General features: G+C 44.7%; 2 protein-coding genes across 2 annotated transcripts in view; one reads left to right on the forward strand and one right to left on the reverse strand.

The window, feature by feature from the left end:
- Positions 1–9,997, forward strand: part of TULP1 (TUB like protein 1) — a 30,835-nt gene extending 20,838 nt beyond the window's left edge. The window contains exons 8-13 of the mRNA XM_069972983.1: positions 303–473; positions 1,240–1,352; positions 1,917–2,025; positions 5,934–6,032; positions 8,250–8,421; positions 9,814–9,997. Coding sequence (XP_069829084.1) covers positions 303–473; positions 1,240–1,352; positions 1,917–2,025; positions 5,934–6,032; positions 8,250–8,421; positions 9,814–9,947 — 798 coding nt within the window. The 3' untranslated portion in view covers positions 9,948–9,997. The remainder of the gene's footprint in view (positions 1–302; positions 474–1,239; positions 1,353–1,916; positions 2,026–5,933; positions 6,033–8,249; positions 8,422–9,813) is intronic.
- Positions 9,998–13,319: 3,322 nt separating this feature from the next.
- RPL10A (ribosomal protein L10a) lies at positions 13,320–20,266 on the reverse strand. Its single transcript, XM_069971435.1, has 6 exons — positions 20,183–20,266; positions 18,841–18,915; positions 16,196–16,276; positions 15,232–15,380; positions 13,690–13,862; positions 13,320–13,521 (listed from the first exon to the last, which is right to left on the reverse strand). Exons 1-6 carry the CDS (start codon positions 20,185–20,187, stop codon positions 13,351–13,353), a joined length of 654 nt encoding a protein of 217 aa, XP_069827536.1. The 5' UTR covers positions 20,188–20,266; the 3' UTR covers positions 13,320–13,350.
- Positions 20,267–24,402: the final 4,136 nt, after the last annotated feature.

Genomic DNA, 24,402 nt, shown 5'->3' on the forward strand with positions numbered 1-24,402 from the left:
AGGAAACTTTTTTGCGTGACAAAAGCTATTAGAGTTTTTTTTATAAAATCACTTGTACGATTGATATTTATAAATTTCTGAAAAATGGGGTCGATTGCAGTGTTGTTTTTTTTTTAATGTAATAATACGTGCATTGTGTTATATAATAGTGCACGTTATGTGCAGTTATAATCACCAGGACCCTGATGTACGGAGCCCTGCATGAGTGTAAAAACAGCATTAATAATGATTTATAAAGTAAATAATATGCTGGTGATAAATAAACTACGTTAAACCAGTGTAAACGCTTCCTTTTTTGCCAGAAGGAAGAACGCTCGCCCTCCCCTGTCATTGAAGTAGATAATCTGGAAGAATTTGTGTTGCGTCCAGCACCGCAAGGTGTAACCATCAAATGTAAGGTCACAAGGGACAAAAAAGGAATGGACAGAGGATGGTATCCAACCTATTATGTCCATCTTGATAATGACAAGAAGGTAAGAATGTTGTGATACTATTGTCTGAGTTACTGTTTGTAATTCATCACTTCACATCAAGTGAATAATACTGGTTATAGAGGTTGTCTATAACCACCAGCCCCAGGTAAGAATCCCACCGATCCCGACAAACAGCTCATTTTGCATACAATGATGGCGTGGCATATGGAATTCAAGGCTCTATTTCTAGGGGCCGATCATTACCTGATAGTTAGCGATGTCAGTGCAGTCCTTGCTGTACATATATATAGTTAGCGATGTTAGTGCAGTCCTTGCTGTACATATATATAGTTAGCGATGTCCGTGCAGTCCTTGTTGTGTGTATATCTGCCTGCAGCCGCCACTGGATATTCTGAGCTGCTCCCTGACAGGCTGCTCATCCAATCACTGGCATAGACAGGACAGCGCTGTGATTGGCTGAGTGGCCTGTCACTGCCAAGACCGGCTCAGAAACTCCAGTGGCAGCTGCGGCCAGAAGCAAGAAGGACCCCGGGAAGGATACCCCCGTATGTATAAAGTTTATTATTTTTTTCACACATTCATCAGCTGTACATCGCTATTACATATAGCCATTACACGTAGAAATGTGCAGTCAGTGGTTGTTTCTTTGGCTGAATTTTGTCTTTATTACATGGAGCAATAATCTGCCAAACTCGATGATCGCTCCGTGTAATAGGGCCTTTATAGGAGAGACATGACCCATCTTCATCAGTCTCCCTCCCTACCAGATGTACATATGACATGTACCTGTTTATTCATACTCCAGGTCTTCCTATTAGCTGGAAGAAAACGGAAGAAGAGTAAAACCTCCAATTACTTAATCTCAATTGACGCTACAGATTTATCACGTGGTGGAGAGAATTTCATTGGGAAGCTGAGGTAAGCAATGATTCTCCATACTGTAAATGTTGGGTATGTGTCACTATAGGGTCTGTCTCCAGATCAGTGTGTGGTTGCACCTCACCCCAGAAGATCAGGTTGCCATGTATACACCAGATAAAGGTAACTTTACACTGATCTGATGACGGAACCATTTTGACATGTACAGTGGTATAAAATGGGTGACACTCAGGGGGACATTTATCAAGACTAGTGTATGAGTACGCCAGTCTTAAATAAAGCCCCGCCCCCTTTTCCCATCCAGATTTACTAAGAGGCGCACGCTGGCCGGCCCTGCACAGGCTCTTAAGCAGGTGTAGATTTTTGCCTGGTTTATGCTTGTCTCCAGGCTTAAACCTTAATAAATAAGGGGCAGGAGGAGGTAATGCCTCTTCCCCATCTTGTCTTGCCCACCCCACATGCCCGCCCATCAAGCGAGCGGGGTATAGGGCTGGCATACACTATGGAAAAGGGATGAATCTGTACGCCAGGGGTGCATGATGATAAGTCCCCCTCACTCCCTCAGTGTTTACTTCTTATTATTAAACTGATTTTTTTTTTCAGGTCCAATCTAATGGGGACAAAATTTACTGTATTTGACAATGGAGCAAATCCAGAAAGAGCAAATTCTGACTGGTCCAACGTACGTCAGGAACTTGCAGCAATTGTGTATGTAAGTAAAACACAAACCCCTGTGTAAGTTTAACAGTACAGATTTTAGTATAATAAAGAGCCCAATAGTATAAAATGTTCCTCTGTTGACCCCGAAGATTGGATCCAATGAGCAGTGTTCCCTCTAAGCTTCAGCCACAGCTGAGCAGAATGGCAAGAGAGCTGAGCAATGGTCAGGCAAAGGCCATCATGGCCCACCTAATATCCACATTATAGATGGTCCCCCTAATATCCCCATTATACATGCCCCCCAATTATCCCACTTATAGGTGGTCCCCCCTTTTAAATGCCCCCTGTTATCCCCCTTACAGATGGTCCCCCTAATATCCCCCTTATACATGCTCCCCTGTTATCCCCCTTATAGATGGTCCCCCTTATAATCCCCCATATATATACCCACCAGTTATCCCCTTTATAGATGGTCCCCCTAATAACCCCCCTTTTAGATGCCCCCCCTCGTTATCCCCCTTATACATGCCCCCCTCCAGGGGCTTGCGGTCACAAGAGGGATTAGGAAGGGGTTCAGTGCGGCAAGTGTGCCCAGTCTTCTCATAGGCTGCAGGACTAAGGTTCCTGCAGTCTATGAGAGGGAATGACGGGGCAGGTACAAGCAGTGCCAGCACCGCCATTCTATCTGTATCTGTGTCCAGGTGGTATTCCGCAGCAAAAAGTTCCGCCATGTAATTCCACCTGATTTACTCAGTGTGAACATACCCCAAAAATAAAATCTGTTTCTTTATTAGGTCATATTAAAACCGGTACAAAAACATCCTAGACGCCAACGCGTTTCGGAAAAATGAACTTTCCTTAATCATGGCATGTTATACATGTAGTGTGCACTTCCATTTATACACATATCCCAACAGCTTAACAAGAGGGGAGGGGAGAAAGAAACAGGAAATGAGAACTAACAAACTATGCACAGCCGTGTAAGAGCACTAAGTCTGCAGAGGCAGTATGGAGGTAACACCAGAACAGATAGAATAAATAAACACACTGTGTGAATAGAGGTCTATCTTCTTCTATATAAAAAGTACCAAAAATCAAATATATGTATGTATGTATATACTATAATACAATATATGGGAAAATAACATAATATAACGTGTATATATTAATTTTTGATACATGGATTACACAACACTAACTATCGCACTGTATGTGTAAAAAACGAAGGGACAGAGATATCAGTCTGTCCCAAATGCAGTGTAGACCCGATAGTATATTATATGCAGGAGAGGCAGAACACCATGCGATAAACTAGTATATATATGCCAAATCATTTTTCTTGTTCAGACCCAAGGGCACCCGACAATCTAGCTCTAAGATCCAGTATGCCTCTCTAAGTCTAACCTGATGCATCCAATCTCCTCCCCTCTGAGGTCGGACAACTTTTTCGAATAGAACGCGTTGGCGTCTAGGATGTTTTTGTACCGGTTTTAATATGACCTAATAAAGAAACAGATTTTATTTTTAATCCTGTGGAGCTGGATACAGTCCTTTCATTTTCCACGTATGCATCGGGAGTCGGCCCGACTTGATTTTCCGTGCTTCACATCGGCTGGTGCCTGCCACTTACTAACACGGGGTGAGCTGATACTTCGCTTTGTTTGAACATAACCCAACAGAGGAACTTTCTGCTGATACCATGACAGGTACAATTTAAACTGACTCTCAGCACTGATCACACCAATACAGAAAACGGAGAACTCTATAACGCAACAAGATCTGTGGGTCTGTTCACATCACATTAATTGTCTCTGTTTCCATGAAAAAGCGGAATCTACTAACACTTTTTCGGTCATATACCTGACAAATAGGAGCTGACTATTTTCAACTAAATAAAACCTACAAAATCTTGTTTTTTTTCTGTCATACAAACATAAATGTATTCATGTGTCATTGCGAAGGGCAACATTTTGTCTCGGACATTACACCATTTATGACACACTAAACAAACAAAAAACAAGGATTGCGTACTGTAGTAATAAATTTTATTAAACATGATTAAAATGTACAATCAGAAAGAATAAATCACACACTATAAAAACGAGGTGGCAATCCTGGAGAGATATTCTAACGTCACATAACAATAAAAAGCAGTTTATACAAAAGAACACTGGGTCCGGGTCTAAAGTGCTTAGTGCATAACAGTCTAGATGAAGATAAACCTCATGTTTGCCATAAAAAACCCTTCTTACCCCATATTTGAAACACAATAGTATTACCAATGTCACAGAGCGTCAGTAGCGGATGATAATAGGTCAGTTTCGGGCCCGGGGCCCTGAGCTCCTGGGGGGCCCATGGTCACCCAAACAGACTGGTACTTTTAGTGGTATATGGTCTCCTGGCTACAGTTCTGCCATGATTTTCAAAGAATTGCTACTTTTTAACTGCAATTTTGCACAAATCAGGGCATCATGACATTATCTATCCTGTACTATGAACACCACGCTAGTGCTGCCATAGTCACAATGGATTGAGGGGGCCCAGGCTTGGTGAACAGCCTGGGGCCTATGGTAAAGTTAATCCGCCCCTGCAGAGTGTACTCGCTCTCCAGGACGCCACCACCCAACGTGCGTTTCGTGCACTTTGTCCGGGGGTTGCGTCCTCCTGGAGAGCGAGTACACTCTGTTACATTGGTAATACTATTGTGGTTCAAATATGAAGTGGAAAGGGGTTTTTTATGGCAAACATGAGGTTTATCTTCATCTAGACTGTTATGCACTAAGCACTTTAGACCCGGTCCCAGTGTTCTTTTGTATTAACGGCTTTTCATTGTTATGTGACGTTATGTGATTAATTTTTTCTAATTGTACATTTTGATCATAATTAATAAAATTTATTGCTACATTAATCAATCCTTGTTTTTGTGTTTAGTGTAAGCTATATTTAGGTAGGGTTACGGCTCGGGTAGTTTTACATGTGATAGTGGGTGTTTACTATTTATGCTGTTTTGGCTAAACCATCTATGATACAGTATAAGGCTATGTTCACACTGCGTACGAATCTGTACGCATGTCTTACGGCGCCGTACATGTGCGGCTGAAACTACGGGCGTGCGTATATTCGATATGTGGCCGGATGCGTACGCATTGTGAACGTACACCCGTAGTCTACTTACGCTTCCCGAGCCCCCTACGAAGTGATCTGACAGCGCTCTTTTACTTAGAAATCTTCGCCTAGCCCCGGACACCCCACAGAACCTTTTGGATCGGCACAAAAAGCTTGCAAAATGAAGAAATCACCACTACGTACGGGACCGCATGTAACGCTACGGGCGTAAGTTACGGCATTTCCGTCCCGAAACAATGGTCTGGTTAATTTTTTATGGCGCCGCATACGATCCAGGCGTAACTTTGTACATAGTGTGAACTGTGCGGCCGTAGATCGTATACTTTCAATTGTACGCAAACTACGTAAGTTTCCGGCCGCTTATTCACGGAACGCGCTACGGCCGGAAACTTACGTAGTGTGAACATAGCCTAAAAATATAGGGGGAGATTTATCAAACATGGTGTAAAGTGAAACTGGCTCAGTTGCCCCTAGCAACCAACCAGATTCCACCTTTCATTTTCCAAAGAGTCTGTGAGGAATAAAAAGTGGAATCTGATTGGTTGCTAGGGGCAACTGGGCCAGTTTCACTTTACACCATGTTTGATAAATCTCCTCCATAGTGTAATTGGAGGAAAAATGCCCAAATCTTAAAAATTTTAGCTGTAAAATCAAACTTCCTGTCAACAAAGAGGTGATTTTTCCACTGGATTCAGTAAAATCCAATGGGAAAAATATGTCCTTTAGTTGTTGTTGTTATAGCAATGCCTGACAAACTATGACTATTTGTTTGTGGATCCTAGCATAGCATTATCATTATAGAAAATGGTGAAAAATAATTTGACACTTGTACAGGAAACAAACGTTTTGGGGTTTAAAGGTCCTCGGAAGATGACAGTGCTTATACCAGGAATGGATGAAGACTGTGAACGTGTACCAATCCGTCCACGAAATGTGAGTTAAAATGATTATATTGCTTAAAGAAAAAATAAAAAGTGCGGGCGGGGGCGTCATTTGGGTTCAGGGTGTAGCGGTGGGGTTGTTTACAGGAACATAATAAAGTATACTTGCCTATCTGCCCCATAGTGCTGACGATCCTGGGTCCAGCTGACAGACGCCCGGCTTCTATAGCTATTCCGGCTGTAACCTCATGTACCCGGCTAAGCAGTTGCCCAATCAGTGACTGTGGTGGTGTCCTTAAAGGGAACTAATCACGCTAAAAACGGTGTTACAGCTCTAAATACGTATTTATATGCCCCCCCAGCACTGTTCCTGGACATGTAAGAAAACGCTGTGGGCGCTACTTATATGTCCAGAGAAACTACTTCGCACAACTCACCCATCTACTTCATCTAAGCAGTCCGGTGCTCCTAAGTAGTCAGGGCTGGCGGGAAATCTAGGCGGCAATCACACCTCCCTGGGAGTCTGCTTGCCAGCAGGATTTCCCGCCAGCAGTTACTACTTTGGAGCACCGGACTGCTTACATGACTAGATGGGTGACTTTTACAAAGTAGTTTTTCGAGACATATAAGTAGCGCTCACAGTGTTTTCTTACATGTCCAGGAACAGTGCTGGGGGGCATATAAATACGTATTTAGAGCGTGATTTTTTTAGCGTGATTGGTTCCCACGATACAAGAAGGATGCCAAGAATGAATCCTGTTCAGAGATTTAGTTGCATAGCTATTAACCTTGACTAATCGGTACCGGACCTTTCACTAATCACCTTTTGCATCATATAAGCATAGACTGTCTGGCCTCCAGACAGTCTATGTAATGTTTATTTAGAATGGGGGGGAGGATTGTTATGAATCCAGTAAATCTCCTGCAAGAAGACTTATGCTGCATTTACACGGAACGATTATCGTTCGAATTTTGGCAATAACGATCGCATTTGAGTGATAATAGTTCCGTGTAAACACAGCAAACGATCAAGCGACGGAAAACGGACCGCGGCACCGGCTTCCCCGTGCCGGCGCCGTTCGATCCGTGGCTTCAGGTTAAAGAGGATGTACCTTGTGGTACATCCTCTTTAAGGCCCTATTACACTAAACGATTATCGGCAATATTCAGCTGATAATCCACTCGTGTAATAGAAGACAATGATCAGCTAACATGAACGATGTCGGCTGATTTTTGTCTTTCAACATGTTAAAAGACAAACAACTAAGATAGCAGCAATCTGCTGCCGCCGCTGCCTTGGGTAGGAGTGGCAGCAGCAGGCCGCTGCTATCTTCTATGGGCTGCCCGAACGATCTAGCAATCACCCAGGCATCCCCCCCAAAGCAGCAACTATTTGACTAAGTATGGGTATGGAAGAGTTAAAGTGAATGTGCCATAAGGCCCGGGCTGAAGCACTGGAGGCGGGCCGGCCCACTCCCAGTGGGAGGAACCCCCCCACCCCTCTATGACACGGCTCCATTAGAATCAATGGAGCTGCGTCACAGAGGGGTGGGGGTTTCCTCCCAATGGGGGTGGGTCGGCCCGCCTCCAGTGCTTTAGCTCAGGCCTGATGATGAGTGAACCGAACGTTTCGAACTTTGCAAAGTCTGCAAAGTTCATTACCAGTTTGTGAAAATGGCGGACGCACAATTTAATAGATATAAAAACAAAAATGAGTCCATGCTTTTCTGTCCGCACCCCCCGGTATCTCTAGTGAAGAGTTTCAAGCCAACACCAGTCCTAAAGGTTCTTCCATAAGATGGACTCTAGTAAAAGGGGTTGGCCACTTTATAATAAAATTGATCAGTGTACAGCATTAGTAAGTGTACTCACTGTATATACTGACAGCAGCTTCCTGTGTACCTCATAGAGATAAAATCAGACTCCCCTCCTCCAGGCTGTGCTGTCCTGCTCTGTGGTAAGTCTGTCCGTAAGATGGTTGACATGAAGGAGCATGTGACCATGTCCCGCCCCGAGTGTCCACCATAGGTATATACAGTTTCAGCGATGGACACTGGGGGGCGGGGCATGGTCACACGCTCCTCCATTTTGGCCATCTTATGGACAGACTCACCACAGAGCAGGGCAGCTCTCAGGGAGTTGCTCTCAGTATATACAGCGAGTACAGATACTAATACTGTATACTGAACAATTTAACTAAAGTGGCTAACACCTTTAAGTAAATGTTTTAATAAGAATTGTTTCTTTTTGGTTAATACTTTTGTAACAGGATAACGATGGACTGCTCCAACGATGGCAGAATAAGAACATGGAGAATGTGATAGAGTTACACAACAAGAGCCCAGTGTGGAATGATGAAACACAGTCTTATGTTCTGAACTTTCATGGGCGCGTCACACACCCATCCATCAAAAACTTTCAAATTGTCCACTCGGATGATGGTAAGAGAAAAGACAAAGCTGTGATTTTCCAAAATCATGATAAAAATGACACATTTTATTTTGCGTTGTATAGGCAAAAATAAAAACAACAACCTGGAGTACTTCTGTAAAAGGGTTGAACAGTGATCAGAAAATTGCTAAAGCCTTCTGCTCGTCGCCGCTGAAATACCCCCCCGCCTTCTGAGATTTGGGGAGGGGAGGGGCGGAGCCATGTAATGATAATTGCCCACACCTGATGTCCAATAACTGCACAGTGTCTCCGCAATATCAAGAGATACTGTGCAGCTATTAGACATTGCGCGCGGGTGTAGTTTCACCGGCACGTGATGATCACGCCTTAGCCTTCAAGCTTGCATGTACTTAAAAAAATCTATTTATCCATGAAGAGAGAAAACTGTCCTGGTCTGGCGGTGGTTAAAGGGGTACTCCCGGGAATGTTTTTTTTTTTTTCTTTTTCCCAAATATACTGGTACCAGAAAGTCTGTAAATTATTTCTGACATGGACAGAGGTGTCAGCAGAGAGCACTGTCAGACTTTAAAGAATACACCACTTCCTGCAGGACATACAGCAGCTGATAAGTACTTGAAGACTGTTGAGTTTTAAATAGAAGCAATTTACAAATCTGTATAACTTTCTGACACCAGTAGATTTGAACAAAAATAATTAGATGTAAGTCTGCAGGAAACATTTTTTTTTTAATGTTGCTGCCATTTATCTTTTTTAATTTGTGATAACATCTTTAAGAACAGCCGTTCATATGCCTTTTCTTTTTTAAAGCGACTCTGTACCGGCATGGGTCGGCCTTTCTCCGAGTACCAATATTTTGAAGAAAAACGTTTTATTGCTGCGGGCGGGGAGTGAATCTGGCGTGGCCTAGAGCGTCTGTGCCCTAGAAAGGTGCCGCAGGTCTAGGATAGGAATGCTCTAGGCCACAGCAGAGTCCCTGTCCACAGCAATAAAAGTGTTTTTTCTTCAAATTACCGGTACAGGGAGAAAGGCCAACCCCCATTCCGGACATGGCGTAAGGACCTCTACAATGTGGTATCGGCGGTTTTGTGGCGGCTACATGCCGGTACAGAGTTGGATTAAATGTCGGGCTATGTAAATGATCATTACCAGCCAAAGAATACTAACATGTGGGGCATGCACTTCAACATTTGTTGGGGTTTGTAAGGACACAAAAAAAAAAAATCAGCTGCACAAAAATTGCAACAATTTGATGTACACACCCTTAAATCTCCCTGTTTTATGTATATATGGGGTGTCGGCTTAATGACAACTGATCTAAACCCTGACTTTATAGAAATCTGTGGACTGACCCATAGAGGACAGAGTAATATGTTAAATTAAAACTATGATGCAACTATTTTTTATTTTTTTTTGCTTTGCAGTTGACTATATCATCATGCAGTTTGGTCGCATAGCAGATGACGCATTCACCATGGACTATAAGTACCCAATGTGTGCAGTTCAAGCATTTGCGATTGCTTTATCTAGCTTCGATGGGAAGCTGGCATGTGAATGATGCACCCAAGGATGTTCCCCTTAAATACGTCTATTCTCAGCAAATGAAAAAAAAAATTTCTAATAAAACAAACGTTAAAGTGAAACGTTTTTTAGTATGAAAACCACACACATAGCAGCATCAGGACTAGTTAGTCTACCATCAGCTCGCATCCTGCTTTCATCCCTCAGGTTATTGCAGCAACGGGGATGATCACTGGTGCCTGCTCCAAGATCTAAAGCAGAGAGGTGGTCGGAAAGGGGGGAGAGCAATGAAATTATATTTGGAGACCTGGGTAGGAAAAGGGTACAAAGACTACTTGCAAAAGGGCATAACTTTAGTGATAAGCATAACATAATACTAAATTAGACACAAAGGTTCAAAACTAATAGGGATATAATATACCCTTCTACACCACTAGGTGTCAGTGTCTATTACTTCGTACAGGGATAGGGAACCTTCGTCTGTCCAGGCATGATGGGAATTGAAGTTTTTCAACAGCTGAAAGGCCGAAGGTTCCCCATTAGGGATGGTCCGGATCGAGTTCGGTTCAGGTTCGTACGAACCTGAACCCTCGGTAATGATTCCCGCTGTCTGCCCGCTCCGTGCAGTGGGCGGATCCAGCGGGAAGACCGCCTGGAAAACTGGGATACAGCCATAGGCTATATCCCAGTTTTCCAGGCAGTCCTCCCGCTGTATCCACCCGCAGCACGGAGCGGGCAGACAGCGGGAATCTGATGCCGAGCGTTCGGGTTCATCCGAACCTCGGCGGGTTCGACCATCCCTATTCCCCATCCCTGACTTAGTACAAGGTATTGCCCTACTGCGGACTCCCGGTGCTATCTGGTCCAAGCATCAACCCCATACATAGTTCTGTTATATATATATATATATATATATTTATATATACCAACAATTAGTCACCATGCTCTCCTGCACATACCCACTGTTATATGGTGTGAGAGCAGGGCAAATAGCAGTAAACACAATCACAGATAGCAACACAAACATATTTTAGAGCAGAGATGCTCCGGTTTGTTTATTAAAGGAGTTGTCTGATTTGAGCTTACTTGTTCTTAATCCATGGGATAGGGGACAAGTATGAGATTGCAGAGGGTCCAACTTCTGTGCCCCCCGGGCATCTCTATATATCGGTGCCCCAGCATCTTTGTCATGAATGGAGCCACAGATCAGCACGTGACCCACAGCTCTATTCATTCTCCGCTGGAGAGAGCCGAGTACAGCACCTAGTGGACACTTCTATAACTTTAAATTTCACACATTAAAATTTTTTTTAAAGAGGTTGTCCAGCAAAAATCTCTTTCAAATCAACTGATATCACAGTTATATAGATTTGTAATTTACTTGTATTAAAAAAAAAATCTCAAGTCTAACCCATACTTATTAGTTGCTGTATGTCCTGCAGGAAATGTTAAATTATTTTCAGTCTGACACAGTGCTCTGTGCTGAAATAAAACAGAGAGTTTCTGTCTCGGACAGATATGAATCCCCATAGAAAAACTCTCCTGCTCTTGACAGTTCCTGTCTCGGCCAAAGATGTCAGCAGAGAGCACTGTGTCAGACTGAAAATGAAACATTTCCTGCAAGACATATAGGAAGTAATAAGTATGGGAAGACTTAAAGGGGTTATCCAGCGCTACAAAAACATGGCCACTTTTCCCCCTACTGTTGTCTCCAGTTCAGGTGTGGTTTGCAATTAAGCTCCATTTACTTCAATGGAACTTAGTTTCAAAACCCCACCCAATCTGGAGACAACAGTAGGGGGAAAGTGGCCATGTTTGTGTAGCACTGAATAACCCCTTTAAGATTTTTTTTAATAGAAGTAAATTACAAATCTGTATAAATTTTGACACCAGTTGAAAGAAAAAAAGACTTGCTGAATATCCCCTTTGATGTGATTTATATATATGCTATAGAAGAATGCTGTCCAAATGTGCAGTTTTTTTTTAAATTGCAGTGCCCATTTGAATGGCCACTGTAATATTATCTAAGGACATATTGAACTGTAATTTCAAACAACTTCCCTCCATTTGAGTTCTAACATATGTGAATGACTTCATTACAAAAATGACATTTTAGCCCAAGAAAAAAAAGCCCTAAAGTCTCACTACCTGCCTGCAGGGGATAACAGCTAGATCAGGGCAAATTACAGGAATAACCATGTGCAGAAAGTGTGGTGAAGCCTGGGCTGTGTACCTGCACTGTCCATACAAGGTAAAGGTTCTCACTTCTCACTTATTGTAACCCTTTGCTTGCTTTGTTACTCCAGTTTCCATCTTTTAAAAAAAAAAAAAATTTTTTTAAACCAAACAGTGTGTAAGTATTTAGAGGTTTATTGCTATGAACCCTCTAAATACATCCTGGCCCAACCATTTGAAGGGGTACTCCAGAGACTAAAATATATTTCAAATACATTGCTTTAACCCTTTGAGGACCAAGTCCAAAATGACCCAATGGACTGCTCCAATTTTCATTTCCATGTAATAGGCACTCTGCTCATTGAGTCTGCCACAGGCAGACTCAATGAGCAGAGCACCGATCGGACCGCAGAGGTAGATAAGAGACCTCAGGCAGTCCTGCAATCACTGCATTGTCCGTGTGACTATATATTGCTATCAGCTGTACATTCCATTTACACTTGGAGGTGTGCGCCCAATATTGCTAAATTTTGTTGCTGCACAAAGATGTGATCAGCTGACCTGCTCCTCGGCCGACTGCTGGAACTTTTACAAGGGTCGAATGAGCATTTCTAGCAGCACTCATTGCGGATGATCATCAGTAACAAATCCCCATAGAAAACCTCTCCTGCTCTGGACAGTTCCTGACATGGACAAAGGTGGCAGCAGAGAGCACTGTGTCAGACTGGAAAGAATACACAACTTCCCGCAGGACATACAGCAGATAAGTGAAGGGAATCCTCACTCCTTTACAAAAAGTAGTAATACTAATAGTCATTACACTATGGGTGGGCTGCAGAACACCCGGCCCTCAGAGTGCCAAAACCAATTAAGGACATTTACATTGTTCCCTATGGGAACTCACAGCTCTGTTCTCAAACTTTGTAAAAGCTGATTAAGTTTTACGCAAAGATACTAACTTTACATATTGTTTGGTTTTAAATATCCTGAGTATAACATGTACTCTTGCTATATGGCTGCGTACCAATAACTTAAATCATATATAATATATATCAAAACAAATGTAGTGGTCTTCATTCTTTGCCAAAGCAAATAGGAGTCATTTTATAGTGAAGTACAGATAGTGGTTGATTTGTCCACCACTGATGTAAACCATGACTGCATACTCTGACCAGTTCGGTGTACAGGGTCAAGAGAAAAGTAAAGTTCTCTACACAAGAAAATACACACCAGGCCCTATGAGAACACTTTATTGTTATCACAAGTTAGTACAGGCGCTGTGGTTTGCCCATGGTGCTCTTGATATAGAGAGCTCTCACATTCTGCCAATTCTTTTTCAACAAAGAAACCAAGAAGTTAATGGCCAGGTGGATGTTGTAGACCAGCTCCTCCTCGGTCATCTTCACATGTCCGACTGCAACAGCCAGACACAGGACCTAGAGAGAACACAATACAATAAGCCTCCAACACATGGGGAGCACTAAGCTGACATGCAGTGTGGATTTTAACAGCTGTATATGAACTATATATAACTATATATGAGTTAAATCATGGATCTAGCATAACCACAAGGTCTACAAAAAAAAAAAAAAAGAAAAGCTTACCTTTTTCATCTGAAACTTGATGGTGGACTTCACTTCATCAACTTTTGCCACTAAGTTTTCATTGTGAGTTAGCAAGGAAGGAAATTTTCCAGCCTTGTTCAAGCCAGGTCCCAAGATACGAGGAATCTGCTTGATCAGGGATTCAGAGGCTAAAAATGCATCATACTTCTTAGCTGTGGAAAAACAGTCAATGCTGGAGTTAGTATTACAAGCAGTTAGGGATGATCTAGCTATAACCCCTTAATAAAGTCGTCTAAAATCAGGCTTAAAGTGATAGTCACCCCCCCTTCCATACAAGTTCTCAGCACCCTTCTTAAAAGGGAACCAATCAGCCCAATATGGTTCCCTGGAGCACAGTATACAGCTCCTGCAGCAGCCACAGCACATACCGGCTGCAGCAAGAGCTGTATAACGGAGAAAGAGGCTTAACAACCCAGGCGCGTGACAGGCAGAGGCGGTAAGGTAGTCATCTGGGAAGCTCCCTGCCCGTGTCTAGTCACCACACTCTAAAGTGCCTGTCACTCAGCCCATGGTGCGCGCTGACAGGCAGATTGCAGTGACTAGACCCGAGCGGAGAGCCGCCCAGATGACTACCTCCCCACCTCTGCCTGTCACGCGCCCAGGTTATTAAACCTCTTTCTCCGTTAAACAGCTCCTGCTGTGGCTGGTACGTGCCGCGGCTGCTGGAGGAGCTTTATACAGCGCTCCTAGAAACCATACCAGCCCAATTGGGCTGATTAAGGGTTCCCTTATAGTGACTGTACCACCAGGCCCAGGCTGAAGCACTGGAGGCGGGCCGACCCATCCCCAGTGGGAAGAAACTCCAGCCCCTCCATGACTTAACTCCATTAGAATCAATGGAGCCCTATCATAGAGGGGCTAGGGTTTCCTCCCACTAAGAGTGGGTCGGCTCACCTCCAGTGCTTCAGCCTGGGCCTGGTGGTACAGTCACTTTAAAGGGGTTATCCAGCATTTCAAGAACATGGCCACTTTTCCCCCTACTGTTGTCTCCAGTGCTGTATGGACAGGGCTTAACAGTCATGCCCTATATGCCCATGTACATCGGAACTGTTGGCGCACCCCCTCCGTGACGCCATCAGCACTCAGGTCCCGCCCCCTCTAAGCCAAGGACTCTAGGTCAACCCATTCCTATAACACTGCTGTGCTTTGGCACAGATTATGCCACAGAAGAGGCGTGGCCTGCGGTTCTGAAGTAGGCAGGGATATTGGGCAGGACAGCTGTGAAGCCACGCCCATACTGCACTGTTGCCTTCCTCTGGATAAACACAGCAGGGTTATAGGTTGAACTGACTTGTCAACCTTACTATGTAACACTTCGGTGCCGCAATAGTACAGCAGCTTGCGGGAAGGAGTTCTTGCAAATTAACTATTACAGGGAAGGAATTTACACTGAATTACACTTTTATAGCAAAATTGGAAAGGATCATTTCAAAATTAAACTACTGCTTCTGTTAAGCGCAGATGTTCCTCAATGATTTATAAGATAAATCAGCAATTTTATTTTTATATGGGGGTACACACCCAGCTTTTTCACCAGTTTTTTGTTCTTGTTGAGCTTTTTAAGAGCTTCTATGTCCATGTGAGGCATGTCAACCGCTTTGGCCTCATCACAGTGCTGCTGATCTCCCAAAACACAACAAGAAAATTTGGGTCTTGGTGTAGACTTCAGCCTGAAAGCAGAAGGTAAAAAGGTTAGAAACGTCATGGGTCTAAAGCAACCAATCACTTTTTAAAAACAATGGCAGAAAACCATTTTAGGTGGGGAACACTGGAATGGACCCACACTGCTGCACTACAGGCACGGCCCTTCTTGCTTCATGCTGTGACATCTCTGCAATTTACAGAGCTGTGGACTACATCACCATTAACAGGAATATTTCTGTGACCTTAAGGCCCGATTATACAGGACAACTATCTGCCCAACAAGGGACAAGTCATACGATAGTCGCCATTGGCCGCACTTCTCCCCATGTAATAGGAGAGGTGCAGCCAAGAGCCAATTAACCCCAAGGCCACAGAAAGATTTAATGCGCAGCTCTCAGGTCACATGACTACTGAACCAAACAGGCTAATCTAAGAGACTGGCACTTGCTCACATTTTAGATAATCCAACATGGCCTTTAAGAAATGCAGAGATCTCCAAGCTAAAACAAGTGGACAGTATAGTTTAGTCAAACATGCCAGAAGTTTTTAAAAAGTGGTCATAGTTAAAAAAAAAAAAAAAAAAGTAGTAATGCAAGACATGACTTCTAGGAACAAACCTTGCATAATACCGAAGTATTATTCGGTGGGTGTTGGACAGACGACCAAACCACACCTCCCCTCTTATTTTAAGACCCAGGGTGGGGGTCCGTCCAGATAACCTTATGGCAAGGTAACTGAACTACCCATATCATTTGCCATTGTGTTTCCACTCCAAAACGAGAACTAGGTAGGAGGGAGATGGAAGGCAAAAGCTGGGTGAGTATAGGAGGAGTATCCGAACCTGACTGTTCCAGAGAAACGCTTGTCCTTTTGAGGGTCATAGTTTTTGAGGCTGATCTGGAGCTCCACAGTTTGCAGAAACCTAAGAGAAGAATATAAACATGTATGAAGACAACATAGCTACAAGACCTGACCCTATTGGTGAGAGTTAAGTCTGGGGCAGTTAAAGGACTTTCATCACAATATAGGGCAGTGAGGCACACAGCATATATGTGGTTTTACAGCCCAGTGCTTTTGACATGACTGGAGTCACATGGTACATTTCATATACCCATCTGTGTTTCCATAACAGAAAAGCGCTTTTATTATTTTGTGCATAGTGCCCCCAAATTGATGCAAGCTGAAATGTCTTCTTGCTCCCCCTCCCATCCCTGACCTGCTCGGGGCTCAGCTTTCAGACGCCTGGGTACACCTCTTTCACACTTTGCACAGGAGAATAAGACCAATTTTCCTAAGTTATGGAAACAGGTTAAAGACAGGTGGCATCTTTCGTATACATGTCCAAGAGCCATCTAGCAGAGTCAGCAGTTGGAATGCCAATAGCAGCTTACAGGTTCACTAACTTGTGTGCATGCAACTTCTCAACACTGATTTTAATTTTAACTAACAATTAGGGTATGTTCACACTGAGTTAGATAGGCGTAATGAATTACGCCTGCCTCAGTGTGTCATAGCATCTCAATGGGAGAGCTCCTCCCCAGCCACCGCTCTCCCATAGATGCGCTATTGGACACACACAGGCGGGATTCCGCAGCACTCAGTGTGAACATACACTAAGGGTGCCTTCACACCTACCGGATCCACAGCGGATCTCACTTCTGCGAATTCGGAGCGAGATCCACTGCGGATCCGGTACCATTCACCTTAATGATAGCACATACCCGCAGCGGGATTGACATCCCGCTGTGAGTATGAGCTTTAACCCCCTGATGGCTGCAGCCCCGCTGCATCCCCGCCTTCTGCAGCTCCACCGCTGCCCCCATCAGCCCTGGCGCCCGCTTCCCCGATCGCTGCTCACATCCCCCATCATCCCCGCAGCCATCACGCATTCCCGATCGCCGCCCCCATCCCCCCTGCAGCCATCACGCATTCCCGATCGCCGCCCCCATCCCCCATCATCCCTGCAGCCATCACGCATTCCCGATCGCCGCCCGCATCCCCCATCATCCCTGCAGCCATCACGCAACCCAGATCATCCCTGCAGCCCGCCCGCATCATCCCAGCAGCTGCGCCGAGGAGCAGGTAATGTATGCTCTCGGCGGCGGGCTGCGGGAGGCGATCGGGGATGCGTGCCAGCTGCGGGGGTTGATGGGGGATGCGGGCGTTGATCGAGGATGCGTGCGGGCGGCGATTGGGGATGCAGGCGCCGGGGCTGATGGGGGCAGCGGTGGAGCTGTAGGAGGCGGGGCTATGGGCATTAGGGGGTTAAAGCTCATACTCACAGCGGGATGTCAATCCCGCTGCGGGTATGTGCTATCATTAGGGTGATCCGCAGTGGATCTCGCTCCAAATTCGCAGAAGTCAGATCCACTGTGGATCCGGTAGGTGTGAAGGCACCCTAAAGAGTTTTCTGAGCAGAATCACGAGCCAAGCACAGGCTAGATCAGTAACTGATCAGGGGTGGCGACATCCAGCATTGGCGCCGCACTACACACTGAAGGAAGTCTCCGTTCATTGTGCATCAGTAGCGATGTTAGCTGCAGCTCGGCTCCCTATCAAGTGAGAAGGACCTGGCATTTAGATCTGCCACAGTTTTGTCCAATTTCTGATATAAATAGTAAAGCTGTTGGTCAGGGGTTTTGCTGTGGTAACAGTGACATGTCTCAAGTGACCATGAAAGGCATTCACTATGTGCAACAGTACAGTGTGGGGATACTGAAGTGTAGAGGCCCTGTTACACCAAATGATTACCACACGACCAACGAGAAATCGTTTGGTGCCAACACCAAAATCATCGTCAATCGTTCGCTGTAATTCCACATTCGGTCACTGATCAGTTTCGGTCACTGATCAGTTTAAGGGTCCATTTACACAGAAAGATTATCTGCCAAAGATTTGAAGCCAAAGCCAGGAATGGATTTGGAGAGGAGAAATCTCAGGCTTTCCTTTATGACCTAATCTCAGTTTATAGTCTGTTTCTGGCTTTGGCTTCAAATCTTTGGCAGATAATCTTTCTGTGTAAACGAACCCTAATTCCCCATCGCTCCGTCATTTTCTGAGATCAGATGGAATAAACAATCGTAGTAACAATTGTAACTAATGACCATCGTTCTGTATAAGGCCGGGTTCACACTTTCTGCAAAAAAAGGATGAAAAAGTGATAAAAAAGCAGATGCAATTGTGTGCATCCGTTTTGACCTATTCCATAAAAAAAAAAAAGAAAAAAAAAAAAAAAAGGGATCAACGTTTCTTTTATAATGGAAAAACAAACACAGATGCACACAGTTGTATCCATTTTTTTCATCAGTTTTTCATCTTTTTTGCAAAAACGGATGAGAAAGACTGATTGCAAACACATAGCGTGAACCCAGCCCTATATGATGAACGATTTCAGGTTAAAGATAGACGATCTTGTTTGTGATCGTTATTAATTAAAAATCGCTTCATCCACTAGGACGCTAAGATAGTTAGACGGCCACAACTTACTTTCTCTTCTTGCGTCTGGCTCCAACCAGGACTTCCCTCACACCTTCATAGAGCGTATCGCGAGAAACTTTACTACTACAATACAAAAAAAAAAAAAAAAAAAAGTTTGAAGTGTTACTTTACTGACAGTATTATTTTAAACATATTAAAAAATGTCCGTCATTTTCGGAGACTTTTGACACTTCAGATATAAAAATTGTTCAGTGTCCTGCAGTGAGTGAATGAGAGGGCACGCATGTCCACTCCCCGCTGAAAGAGTTGACATGTCACTTTGAGCGGGGAGGGGAGGAAGCAGACGTGCGCACGCCCTCTCATTCACTCACTGCAGGACACAGCACAGCGGGATTCCATGGCAGAGAGCTTCGCCATTTTTGCTCAGTGTCAACTGAGCACAAGGGCCCATTCACGCTACAGAAGCAACATCAAAATCCGGCCTTGTGCGTATCAATGGAAGGCCTCACGCGACTCCACTCAGAGAGCGGGCATGTCGATTCTGAGAGCGGAGGCCTCCCACTGAAACACATAGAAGACAGGATTCTGCGCCAGTTCCATAGTGTGAACGGACCCCAAGTCTATGGAGTCTGACTCTTTCACAGACAGAGCGGGGAGCTGCAGCTCCCTGCTCTGTCAGGCTCCATAGACTTCTCTTACAAGTTAAGACTCCCATCATGACAGACGGGAGAGGACAGAGCTGCGGACGTCTCCTGCCGGGTACAGGACTGAACACTCAGACTAATCAAAATGATTGACATCTCTGCAACACCTCAAGAGTCGGTAGAAACAGAGACACTAAGTGAATGGAGAAACAGCTCAACCCCCCCCCCCCAGCACCCAATAACTCATGTCACGTTTCTTTAAAGGGGTACTCCAGACCAGAGAGGTTTTTCCACTGTGGCCGAGAGCAAGGACATCCACTTACCTCACCGGCCATAGTGAGGAGAGACCCTTTAAATGAGAGTAGGTATAGGCCAGTGTAGTGAAGAAGACTGTCATGGTGGTGACTGATCCCCATTCAGCCATGCACACTAAGGGCAGCCGCTTCCTCATCTCCCACCTCAGCTGTGTTCACACATGGCGGATTTACAGCACAGTCTGAGGGGATAACTTTCCCCCACACTCCAGGAGAGGCCACCATTCCCAGCATGCTCCCGGGCACAGCGGCCATTACAGGCCTAGTGCCGCCCATGTCTACAGGACGCCGCCAGCAGCAGCTGCTTCTTCTGTCACAATATGGAGCTCCCCGGATACAGAGCGCTCTCTCTAGCAGATATGGCCGCCTGGCTGGAAGCTGCCGGCACTCCAGACCGCGGATGGCCCCGGATGGCGGCGAGCTGTCACCTACCTCATGATGGACACAGTCAGCGATCAGCGATGAAAGAGGACAGTCACTTCCGCGCATGCTCTTAAGAAGCACGTAATCTCGCGGGGCTTGCATGCCGCCATGTTTGTGGAGTCCGAGATTATAGTCTATGAATTACGGTACAGTATGTCACGTGAACCTGTGACTGTCCCCAGTAATTTTTTATACGGTTATGTCTCCCTGAAAAAATCTCACAGTGTAAGGGGATAGGGAACTCTTGGCCCTCTAGCTGTTGCAAAACCACCATTCCCATCATGATAGGAATTGTAGTTTTGCAACAGCTGTTCCCTTTCCCAGCCTTAACAGGAACTTTAGGGTAATGGTATAACATCTGATAGAACAGTTGCCCCTGGCAACCAATTACATTAGAAAATAAAAAAAAGTCAACTAATTGCGCCTTCACCTCCTCTCCAACTTTATTTATAAAAGACAATGACAAGGGGTCATGTGACACACAGGGCTGTGCATAGATAATGGCCATATACTTAGAGGGATGTCACAATGGATGAAGGCGGCTACAGCATATGTATGGGATGTTATCTAACAATTTGTAAATGAAAGGATTTAGCACATTTTGAGATACGGTTACATCTGGTGGATGGCAAAGGCAGGGTTAGGCTCCACAGGAGGCAAAGCAGAGGCCATTATCAGGCCTCCAGTAGCCATTGCAAGTATACATTTTGTTCTGTAAGGGCCAGTTCAAAGGGTGGGCTTACAGTGAGGAATTCTCGTGGATAAATTCTGCGGAATTCTGTTGCCTGTACGCGCGCATGGCCGCGCGCAATTCCGCCGGCTCCGTAGACACCATTCTATGGGCCGGCTGATTCCGCCGAAAGAATTGACATGTCATCCATTCTGTGGAACTGTCATAAATTGTAGTCTTGGGAAAAGCCTATAAAAAAAGGCTTTTTTTTTTTTTTTTTTTATAGTTGAGTGGGTTGTTTGAAGGCTTGTTTTTTGCTGGAAAAAACTGTAATTTTTCTTGCAACTATTATGGGAATCATCTTTTGATCATTCTTATTGCATTTATGAGGAGGTCAAATGAAAACAAAATAGCTATTCTGTTACTCTTTTTATTTATTTATTTTTTGGCGTTCTCCGTGCGTTGCAATTGACATGTTAATTTTATCAGGAAAATAACGCCAATACCAAATCTATAGTCTGTGTCGCTGTATTCTTAGAAAATTTTATTTTTCAGCAGAGTTGTAGGAGGGTTTGTTTTTTTACGGGAAGAATGGTAAATTTTTTTGTACCAATTTTGCTATACATGTGCAGTGGAAAACCATTGCCTGATCAAATAAATCTTGATTTCTGTTGCACCATGATGATGCGAGGATGAGAATTTGATGCAAGCAGCATACATCGATCATGTATCAAATGTTAACAGGTCAGGCTGGTAGAAGTGTATTAATGGCCCACAGAATGTTTCCTCAGCTAAGTATTGTGGCAGAACCAATTAACCCTTTCATGTCAGCTGTTTACCCTATGGCAAAAGGACACTTTCAGCATGGCAGCGCACCATGCCACAAGGGTCATATGGCTATGGATTTGTTCTAGCCATATGTTCTCTATGATTCCCTGGCCTTCATGGTCCCTAGATCTTAAGGCTATAGGTCATCCCTGCATTATATTGATACATCATGTCGGGGGTGGGGAAAGACTCCACTACAGGGCTTCCCCACCCGTAAAGTATGGAACGTGGGAGTAAGAACCCTTTTTAGATTGATGCAATGATGAGGCTTGTGAATTCCCACCATCACCTGGGCTCACTACTGGCAAAATACTCAGCCCATCAGTAGAATTATGCAGGCAAAACGTGCACAACATAGACTGCAGGAGGGTCTCCCGCACCATGCTGCACAAGTCCTGCAACTTCCAGAAATTGACAAAAGAATCAGTCTCAATTCCCAAAATACAGATGTTGTGCTAGGCCCTTCAGACTTGTCTGTTGCCAAGAGAACCCCAAAACAATGAAAAACTGACACAACAGACTGGAGAAGCAAAGTACAAGATGCTCTATTCACGGACCCACACAAGTAATCTAAATAATGGATGAGTTCATTTGACTCAGCTTTCTCTCGTATGAACCACCCCAAAAACATGAGGGAGGCACCGATCAATGTAAAAATGACCCTAAAAGGCATAACCCAGTAAATAGAATGAATCTGGATGGGCAAGCAGAAGACGAAAGGCAGAGTCAGTGTCAACCTTGGCCGTCAAGGCCCCTGACCCAGCCCTCAACACTTAGAGATTTATTCATCAATGCCATCATTAAGCAATGTGCCCCTTAGACAACTGATAAATAATGAGCCTGAATTTGCCAGACCACTTTGGAACCCCCCCCCCCAATGGAGAGAAATGCAAATTGTGTAAATGGGGCACCTAAAAATGGCCACACTTTCTGCCTAGGCTGACTTCCTTCCCAAACTTCTCCTGATCAACTTGCCAGTGCTAGTGAACAAAATGCAAAATACTGAAAAGCGAACACCTCTCGAGTAACCATCTAAGAAACTGAAAATCAGGATTCTCACAATCAGGATACGTCCTTAAAGGAGAAGTCCGGGGAATTTTTTTTTATTAAAGTATTGTTTTAGCCACCAAAAGTTATACAAATCCCCAATATACACTTACAGGAAATGCTTATAAAGTGTTTTTTTTTCCCTGCACTTACTACAGGGGGACACTGAGGGACACAGGGCACTGGAGGGACACTGAGCATCCCTCTGCCATCATCCTCTCCAGCAGCCACAGCCACCACAGCTCTGGGAGTCGGGTCGTGACATCACCATGTTATCGAGGAAGTGAAGCCTTGATGCAGTAGTAAGTGCAGGGGAAAAGCACCTTATAAGCATTTCCCGTAATAAGTGTATATTGGTGATTTATTTAGTAGAAAAAGTATAGACATGGCACTCACCATAACGAAGTGTTCTTGTTTCTTTATTAAATCATACAAACAAGTGCAAAAAACAGGTTACCGAGAGGACGCCTTGAGCACTTACAGCAGTAAGCGCTCAAGGCGTCCTCTTGTTAACCTTTTTTTTTCACTTGTTTGTATGATTTAATAAAGAAACAAGAAGACTTCGTTATGGTGAGTGCCATGTCTATACTTTTTTTACGAAATACATTACTGTTGGGCTTTCTCCTGCACTTCATGCGCCCCAAGGGGATCCTCAAAACTGACAAATGTACTACCATTAGCCAAATCATAAACCGGCCTGTCTTGTTTATCACACTTCTTGCTTTGCACCACAACATCCGGCACTGGAGCCAACCCTCCCACCCCATTCGAGACTGCCAAGACCCCGATGAGCTTGAGCCCAATGACCTATGGAACCTTCGTTTTGTGGCCCTAAAAAGCCTTCAAAAGACGCCAGGAACTGATGAAAGCCCCTTACCAACCCACCCCAATGATCCCGACTGATGTGCTGCCTATACCCACTACACCTAGGGACGGAGAAACATAGGTGTGTTATGCTTAAGTTATGTAGAGCAAAAGCTGCAGCTCACAACTAGGCCGCTTGCTGTTTTTCTTTGAAGATGCAGTCCATCCTGAATCCACCAACAAAACCTTGCCAAGTGGTCGTGGAACCCCCACAATTTGTTGCTGATCGTCAGCCATGGTCTCCAAACGAAAAGCTGTAATGGAAAATGCAGATTAAAAACACAGCTGCAGTGACCAGGCTTACCACTAGGTGGCAGGGCAGAGAAATCCCTTCCAGAGGAAACACTTCTACAGTAATCTTGCTCACCACTAGATGGCAGGGCAGAGGCATTTTACCTAAAAAAACAAAAACAAAGCTGTGCCCTAACCCCTACCCACCAGCAGATAGCACTGGACCCCTTGGGAGAAAAGAACCCTGCTCCACACCAACAGGGTGCCCTGTCCTTTCTGAGGCCTACTCACACTGACAGCAACTGTTTCCCGTCTCACTGACTGCTGGGAGATCCATAGGAGAGAATGCTGGCCTGGTCCCTGAAGTATTGTCACCCCCAGATTCTGGGCAAGAAGGGGACGGCTTCTGAGCTCTGGATGGAGATGGAGCCGAATCCCTGTATCTCCCTTGGACAGCTGCACCACTGGGAACCGCCCCGGCAGTCCCTCCTGCATGAAGCCATCATCTTGACTACTGCGGCACGCTGTTCCCGGCCACTCCTGAGGGAGGGGGGAAAGACATCTACACTAGCTGGTCCCTCACCCAACT

Source organism: Dendropsophus ebraccatus, chromosome 5 (genome assembly GCF_027789765.1).
Source record: "Dendropsophus ebraccatus isolate aDenEbr1 chromosome 5, aDenEbr1.pat, whole genome shotgun sequence".
Taxonomy (NCBI): Eukaryota; Metazoa; Chordata; class Amphibia; order Anura; family Hylidae; genus Dendropsophus; species Dendropsophus ebraccatus.

What these genes read in the sequence shown, in the direction of transcription:
- RPL10A (XM_069971435.1), bottom strand. An exon ending in CGTTTCTCTGGAACAGTCAG is followed by an intron (nt 15,381 to 16,195) that starts GTTCGGATACTC and finishes TTCTGCTTTCAG; the next exon opens with GCTGAAGTCTACACCAAGAC. An exon ending in TCAAGTTTCAGATGAAAAAG is followed by an intron (nt 13,522 to 13,689) that starts GTAAGCTTTTCT and finishes TGTTCTCTCTAG; the next exon opens with GTCCTGTGTCTGGCTGTTGC.